Source organism: Anopheles coustani, chromosome 3, assembly GCF_943734705.1.
Source record: "Anopheles coustani chromosome 3, idAnoCousDA_361_x.2, whole genome shotgun sequence".
Classification (NCBI taxonomy): domain Eukaryota; kingdom Metazoa; phylum Arthropoda; class Insecta; order Diptera; family Culicidae; genus Anopheles; species Anopheles coustani.
The window spans coordinates 87,938,736-87,947,705 of record NC_071288.1 but is presented as its reverse complement, the minus strand read 5'-3'; the positions used below and the strand labels follow the sequence as shown (position 1 = coordinate 87,947,705).

General features: G+C 42.0%; 1 protein-coding gene across 1 annotated transcript in view; it reads left to right on the top strand.

Annotated features, from left to right (window-relative positions):
• The first annotated feature begins 5,521 nt into the window (after positions 1-5,521).
• The window catches only part of LOC131268831 (myosin-IIIb-like), a 30,022-nt gene continuing 26,573 nt past the window's right edge, over positions 5,522-8,970 (top strand). The window contains exon 1 of the mRNA XM_058271113.1: positions 5,522-5,643. Within this exon, the coding sequence (XP_058127096.1) occupies positions 5,522-5,643 (122 nt within the window). The remainder of the gene's footprint in view (positions 5,644-8,970) is intronic.

Here is an 8,970-nt window from a genome sequence, read left to right as displayed (position 1 = left end):
ATTTTCATTATTTTTAACATAGTAAAACTTTCTTCAGTAAAAGAAAAGCTTTTCGTTTTTTCCACCTTCCACCACATTTCCATGGGAACGAAAGCGAAAGTCACCGAAGTCCGGAGACAGAGAGACACAATTATAATGCCATTAGGCTCGGACTAATTTTCACAAATTACCCAATCACTCACAAGCATCAGCGATTTCTTCTAGACCCCTAGGTCGTTCCCTCGGAGGTTAAAAGCTTGGGAGCGGCAAATGGCACAACGAATGTGCTGGAGAGTGGTTTGAAAATGCTTGTTTTTAGGATCATCTCACGGGGGGAGTTCTTAGAAGGTTCAGTGAAAGTGGAGCGAGGGAAAGAAAAGAAAGGTTACTCTGGTTGCTCGCGTGAATAAATGATGGTTTACAAATTTGGGCATAAGTGGTAAATTAACCAAATTTAGGAAAAGTTTGTCCACGAGGAATTGCAAACCTTTTCTTATTATTAAACATTCGCTCTAAAATAAGATGAGTTAAGGTTTTTTTAAATCCACCGTTCGTTGGTACTGATCGAAACAAAAAATCTTCATTAATGCCTGTACAGTTATCCCTTCTAAAGAAATATGCCAAGCCTTCCCGCAAAAGAAACGCGCCTGTATTCGATCCATTCATAGATGGTATCAGATAAAAACAAAGCAAAACATCAAAGATTAGCGCTGTGCCAAATCCGTTCATAACCTCATCAGCGGAAGGCCGGTGAATGATATTTTAATTTCGCGCCTCCAATCAATCATCTCATTGTGGGAGAGAATAAAGCAGCAGAACACATTCACGTGATTGATTATAAACAACGGTAATCGACGTGTATACACGGGGATTAGAAGGAGATTACGGTACCGGAACATGATTCGATTGGCGAGCATAAAAAAAAGGAGCTGCATCGAACGTTGCGCGAGGCAATACTTCATATTGTTCGCTATCTTCTGATAAATGTTATCGAACATGTGTGTAGCACCAATGTGTGTGATAAAAAAAAGGTAAACTGATATGATGTTGCGATAAGAAACCTCCAGGAAGAAGGATGGTGGATGGTTTCTATTGGGCAAACACTTTTCAATGAACAATCGTAATTAGACAACGGTGGAGTATATATGCGGGATCAAAAAGAAGCCGCAAAGTCCCGGTGAGGGTGGCGATGTTGAAGATGGCATGGGAGTAACACTGGGGGGAAGGTTACGATAGGCGATGGTCTGGCGATCGTTCAGCCCTTTTAGGGCCGGTTTAAAGCACGGTCCAATTGGTGGGCCCGATGATGGGCCAGTCGTGTGTTGGAGCGACGACGCCTTTTCGACGTTTTGGAACACTCACCCGAACCACCGTTACCCTCGGCAAGTGACCGCATTGAGCTCGGGAAGGTGATAACAACGGTGAAAACTCCCGTTCGGATGCCACGAAGCAAGCAGCAAAACAGCCGTAACCCGGCTCGCCATACCGGAACGGCCGTTGCAATGTTAAGGAGCTATTAGAAGGGGGTTCTTTCCCTCAAGGGGACTAATCCCTTGCTCCAGCGAGGGGTTAGATGAAAATAACAATAATCTCAGCACCCCACAGTGACGGACAATAATCAGTGCATGGTGGTTTTGTCGATTCTTCTTCGTCTTTCATTGACCATTTGTAACAAAAAATAGATGCTCACGAGTATTTTCAGCCCTCGGGGAAAATTAACTGTTTTTGTGTGTTAGAGGTGTATTTATATAGGGCAGTGGGTGTGGGCTATCGCCAGACGGTGTTCAGACAGATTAATAATTGTGTTCTGAGGTGTTTTTTTGTTATCTCAACCATTGTAACCTTTAGTAATTTACTTTTGCTGAATACAAACTTAGCTATTCAACGAAAAAATAAATAGGATTTTTCCACTTAAACAAAGAAATGAACAAGGTAATGATTGGTTAAACATTCAATATTAATAACTTTTTTTTGGTTAAATATTAAACTATAATAGCAAACAAGTTTCAAATGTTTTCTGATTGATTGACAAATAACTATTTCTCTTAAATATGAGAAACATAACTGTTTTTTCGTAAATCTTTTGCATATAAAAATAAAACAATCGTCTAAAGTGGTACACTATCAAATACTGGAATCAAGAAGAACATTTCTTATGTTGAAAAAATTTAAGTGGTTGAAAACTCTGAATCCAAGAGCAAAATTACAGATAAACATTTAACGTATTGTAGAAAACAAAATAAAAACAAGTTTAAAGTACTTTTATGACACAAGGTATAAAAATACATCCCTACAAGATTAGAGTAATATAAAAACTAATCAAAATATCACCCATTTTATTCCCGGATCTGATTCATTCGTTTCTAAATTCGATAGCCCTCCTCATATCTTCAACAATAATAAATGAAAAAATAATTTTTGACATTGGCATCCGATGGAAACCACCCCCTTCCCCCACCGCTTCGAACAAGCGCCCTACAGTGCGTCATATCGGCAATCAAGTGACAAGTAACCCTGCGCGAGATAGCAATCATTCGACTGGCGTTCGATAAGTACATCAAAACTCGAAGCAAAACGTGGCAATGGCGAAGAAAGGGAGGAAATTCGATAGCGTTATTTAGCGGCGAAGCAGTGTAGATAGGCCCGCCATGCTCGAGTGCGTCGACGTGCGAGCGGGAAGATAGCGAGCCAAAGTCAAAGCCGCCGGCTGAAGTTTCATCGAGGTCACCCGATGGGATGAGTCAGTTCAAGTGCGTCAAGCTGCATGCACGAGCTGTTCCGTTTGTGTGTTACTTTTTTCTCATTCGGAGTCGTACAAGATACCGCATACGTTGCATTTGGTGTTTTCGGGCAGTTTCGGGAGCGTAGAAGTTTTATTTTTTAATTGGTTAACATATTTGGAACACCTCAACCAGTGTAGAGGATAGGATGGATACATTTTACTCCATTTCTATTCTTATCGTGTCATGCATTAACCACTTTTAAATTTTGGTCATTTTGGAAAATGAGAAACTGTACTTTAATCCTTTTAAATTACTTTCATCGCCCGTTGGCGCTGCGGTTGCCTTGAAAACCCGTTCACTCACCGAAGGTTGCCCTCCCAGAGACCCATCACGTAAAGGAGGCAAAAGCTGTTGGTAGACAGCAACCCTTCAACGATAAGCGCCTCCGAATAGGGGCTTTGACTAAGAGAGGAAAGAAGGCAAAACCAGCAAAAAACCAACATCCGGTCGTGTGGGACTCGTGTTTGTTTTGTGTTGGAAGCTAGTACGTGATCGAAATAAGTAGATTTTATTTGCAATTTCAACAACACCACCCGGTTGAAGGTGTCGGCGCGTGTGTGTGTTTGTGAAACCGGGTGAAACGCAGTGTGAAACGGTTTGCCGAAGTGAAAAAAAACAGGGGAAAACAAAATACATCTTACCGAGTGCCAAGTACCGCCTCCGGGTGCCGTGATTACAATTTTCCAATGTTTTCGAGAAAAGGAACATAGGATGGGAGAGAAAGAGAAGGAGGGGAAGAGTTAAAGGGGTGCTGATATGCAAACATCAAGCGCCCATTCCAAGTACGTGATGGCGCGTCTTAAACGCAGCTGATTAATTGCCGATTAGGGTTTAAATTTAATTCCAACGAGGGCGCCTCCCCCCAGTATGTGTGTGTGCATTTTTTTTTTAATTTAAGAATGCAGAAAATGCATCCCTTTTGCGTTGGGGTTGGGGGTGGAAAAACATCTTCGAACATGAAATGCCAAACGCTCTCGGACAATACCCGTAATGTGTTTATCAATTTAACAGTTTGACTTAATTGGTGTGGCATTTCTGCGTTCGTGTCTGCGTCGAATCGAGATTGAGTGTTTGGATCGGATTACTTAACCCTTCGTGTGCGAAAAAAAAACAACCGGTACATTTTCCTTCGACCCAGTAAGCACCAGCGACACGCAACCGTTAACACATTAGAACGTTTCGTTTGAGGTGTTTGAAAAAAATACCTTCCCAACTGCGTGACCGCTTGAAAGGCCGGCATAACCGGCGTTCGGCGTGTGTGTGTGTGTGTGTGTGGAAAAGGTTCATCACGTTACGTCTACCTTTGGCCAGCGTCGAAGAACGTCGACGTTCGCGTGTCCCTTCACTGCGACCCGCCAAAAACGTGACCCATTCCAGTTCCGTTCTAATAAGCACGCTCGGAACAAACGTACGAAAGCGAAAAGTGATGTTGAGTGATTTTAAAATGCAGTAGGTGTTTAGCAACTCTTACCAACCGGGGGGTTGTTCTCGCCCGCATGGGATTGACAGGTTGATTAGCATATTTTCACTTTTAATTGCACCGTCGTTGTTGTACTTTACGTGACGGTTGCAACGGTTTTCGGGACGAATGTGGAGCAATGCGAGCGAACGTCATAGACCTTTTGGTCAAGTGTGAAGGTGAAACTGCATGGGAACGTAAGGGAATTGCAAAACTTGGCTTTCGTTCTACAATTTAATGCAAACCAGTGGGCATTAAAAGTTCATGACAGGTCAACACGGGATGAAATTAAATGGTGTAATTTGTTGTTGATTCTCAATGTTATCAAAACTAAAGTATCAAATGGATTTGAATTGGAGTGAAAACTAACATGAGACTACCTAATTTCAACTTTCAAAACCATTAAAACGACTCTTCAAAACAAAAAAAAAAAAAAAAAATAAAAAATTGCACAATTTTAATCACGGCCTATGCATAGAAATGTGTAAATTTATTTGTGATGCTCTAATTAATAGGAATTGATGCATCTGATATTTTTATACTCCGTAACCAAATTACAATTGACAATTTGATTTGAGTTGATTATTTGATTATTTATCATTGTTTTTAGTGCAAAAGGCATGCCTCTTTCACGTTTTATTTCTTTTCTAAAATATCGTTCGATTCAAAAACTCTATCGATAATGGGAAGTAAAAATGTTATGATTAAAATATCCATTATGGTAAAAGTCTCTTCTGAAAAGTCAAAAGCTTTTAAAGTTTAAATTATTATCAGACAGCACGTCATCTGTGCGTAACTTTGACTTGTCAAATTGATGTTTATCCGTCCAATACCGCCTATCCCAAGCTGCATCAATCGATTGAGTAACGTTGTGTTTTCGAAAACGATCAATTCCTTTCTAACGCAGGATTTGCTGCATTTGAGCCTTTCGAATGCAACGAAAGGTGATATAGAAAAAGGGTTTCACCTTTCCGAGAAAACCCGATGCGGTGTCAGCGCCTAAATAGATAAGCGCTGTTGACGGTTTCCGGGAACGATCGATGCATCTGATTAATGAGAAGCGTTCAAATCGTTGAAAGATGAAAGTTTGTTTGTTGTGAAAGAGAGCTACAATCGGATCCTAAAAGTTTGAATATTCAAAACAGACAGTTGCTGGTCGTGGGTTTTTACTTTCAAAGCATTTTTCTTGTACGGCTTGCCGGGTCTTTGGCGTTGCAGTTTCGAGAAGATAACGAGGTCGTGCGTAACGGAAGCCACTGCCTACGTGTCGGGTGTTTAGTTTTTCGTTTCCATGAGCCATATGTCGAATGGCCGGCCCCGAAGGCGTCGATACCGTTCGAAGAGTGCAAGCAAATCCACCGGAGCGGCTCCCGACCTGCTTCGGATAATCCAGCACAAGCTGGAAATGTCGTCTGTCAACTGGTAAGTAACACCGTCTGGGAATGGGAAAGCGTATTTTTTCGAGGAAATACGTGCATTAGAGCAGCAAGTTTGGAGTCTACTTTTACTTTCGCCGTGGCGTATCAGTTTCCTTACGCTCCGTGTCACCGTGTCAAGCGTTTTAATCTTTAACAAGCTGCTAAACTAGAAACATTTGACAACTCGATACTCGTTCTAACGTGGATGCATTTCATCGGCACCTCATTAAAAACGTGATAGACCGGTTCGGCGAGACATACATTTTATCTCCGTTGCCACTTCCTGGCGTTTCTGGGGGAAAACTTTATCGGAGAGATTGCTCAAATTGAGTTATGTCATTATTTTCTCATAGTTCATCGCAAGTACTTCTCTATCGACGGTGCGTCGTTGGTGTCGCTGCTTCCGTACTTGCATGACTAACGAATAATGTTTCCTCCTTCCACGGTTCTCCAACTCCTTGCAAAAGCGATTTTAAACGACCTGTCCTCTCATCCTACCACTTTGCGGAGCCAAAGACCTCGAAGCTGGCTTTACAGAGGTGCAAAGGCGACGCGCGACATGAAAGATTACTTTTTATCGCGTGATTGCGAGTCATTCTTTTCAGCCCTTCAACGTCGGGACGGTCTCCACCCCGAACCCAACTACCCTTGATACGAGCGTGACAATTGGAGTCTACGCCGGCATCCGCTGGCGAGAGTTTCGTGCGGCCTCCGGATGTTGGACTCCGGAGTTGGCGACAATTGTGTGCGCGTGGCTCTCTTCGCATTTCCTGTCCCTTCCTGCGTTCGCTGCAATAGAATAATCGGATTTCAAGTTTTCGTCGAGTGCTCGAATTGTCGAATGTCGCCGCTCCCTCCCAACGACCCCTGCTTAACTTTTCCCGGGCCCCGGGTCGGTTTGCCTGATCGGCGTCGTGATTAATGTTTGGGCGGGTTGTTTAGGCGGGCCTCGAGCAGGTCGGAATCGGAAGCACCACCCATTCTTGGAGGTGGAGATCCAATCTTTCAATTTGTATTCTGATCACCTTCAGCAGTTCATTGTTGTCGCACGGTTGTGAAGTTATACTCCATTTAACGGCGTGGAGGTGCTGAACTGATCCAAAGCGTCGCCTCTTCGTCTAGTTAAGCGTATTGACCTACAAACTTTAAGTGAATCAACCGGAAGAGCTTTTTCGAAATAAATTTAAAAAAAATGAAATCTATGACAATCATTATACTGATGCCTGGGACGTCACAACTTGTCGAATTTACTTGCTCTAAAAGTTACTAAGATTTTTTCCTAAGAGATCTGAAATTTAACGAATGGAGTGTTCAAAGCTGATAGGAGTTGAAACTGTATGAAAAGTTTTTCGAGAAACTAATTTTTTGGAAAAATTGCTCGTCGTAAAACTTGCATTTCTGAGGCAAACGGAGAACAACAGTAAGTACTTGCAAAACAATTTATTTTCCGTGCTAAAGGAGTGTTGGTGTGAAGATTTTCGTATAGAAAAAAACTTAAATTGAATAATTTGCCCTTTACGGCATCAAACAATAGAATGCCAGATATAAAACTTAGCCAACAACACTAGAAACATAGGATGATTAAATAAATCAATTTGAAAAATAAAAAAGATAAGCCATGCTTTGGCTAAGCTTTGGATCTTCAATAATAATAGTCCAAGAGTGGCCATTCCATGATGTGTTAAAAATGTTGGTTAGACTCGCAAAATAAAATTCAATAAACAGCAAAATATTTATCATTTGTTGATACTTTTCTGTAATTGAATTTTTCTCTTTCTTTTGTAATTGAATTCGAATTTCTTTAACATAAAGCGACCTACAATTAGTTTTATCGAAGGCTAAGTTTTTCCATAAGTCATGTATTTGTTGTGATAACAAAGCTTAAAGTTAAAATTGGTGGCATTATGGATACTGTATAGTCTAACTACACATGCTTAGCAATGGTTTACTTGAAAACTATTGGCATTAAACATTCCATTATATCAAATGTCTGTGAATATCGAAGTTTTATCTTCAGGATGATAGAATAAATAGATACGATACGTCATGCTTGTTCGATTGTCGTTTATCGATTCCATAACATAACTACGATGATCATTGAAAACAGTTAACACGCTATCAATGATGAAAATTAATCAATCTATTAAATACAATTCATTTTGATCTTCTACGCTCGCGGTTAAATTAGATAATGTATGCAATTCTTGCCAATCAATTCGTATCCCTAATCGTTCCACTTCCGAGTTTTCCCCCTGCTTGTCGGATCAAAAACGGTGACCAATTATGGCCAATGTGTTAATGATACGTGACGGAGCACAGTAATTATGCTAATATTTATTACCCTCCACCATGGTGCAGCAACCGCTTCGCTTTTTCGCCCGCGTAATGATGGGAAACTGAGCGTTGGTCCATTAATGGTCAGAGTCGGAAGCCATCCAAGATACAGTCATCATATTTGCTCGAAGGAAGCGGTCAGGGTTATCATCTGGTTAGTGTTTGTGGTGCTATAGGAGGGTAGAACGCAGAAGGGTACTGACCATGTGTGGGACGGTTTGTACGGCTCATAACAGTTACAGTTAGCTGATGCAACAACCTTCTCCCGAGCGAGGAACATCCAAATGGGAAATGAGGCGCTAAGATTCCTTCGGTTTGAACGAGAACGAGAGCAAGGACTTAGGCTGAAGTAATGACATCGTATTCTTGTGCTGACTTGAATCAATTTACACCTTGTTTACGCGCTGTATATGTCCATGTGGGAGGGTACTCCTTTGGTTTCGGGTTTATTAGACACTATCAAGCAGATGGAGCCTTGTTAGCCAGCAATTGACCCAAGACTCAAACTCCACGGATAAACATCTTGTTCTCACCCTTTCTTCACCGTCCGGGAAAGCCTCCCACCGCCCGTTCGGAAGGCACCCTTTTCCTTGTATGTAAATCGACGTCACGGAGGGTTTGTCTCGGCTCATATCACCTCCAGACACGCCCTGCCTTGGCGCGATTTGTAACCCGGTCGCTTCGCGAACGTTGGTGCGTGTTTGCAGTGCGTACTTCAAACAAAACACGCATGTGACTCGAACCCCTCCCAACATGGTGTGGGTTGCGTCGTCGGCGTTGATTTATGGGTCATTCATAATTTAGTTATCATAATTGGACACTTGTTCGCAAAGGCGGAGGGCGTCTTGGGTGTACGTTACTGCGTGCGGTGCTGAAGATGGCGTAATGGTCAAGATCTAGTTGCGATAACGACGGACCTTGTGGTATTCTGGCCATGTTCAGCTGCGCAAATCTTGTAACCACTTATCGCCAACGTTCGCCGTTAGAGTGCAGAAGA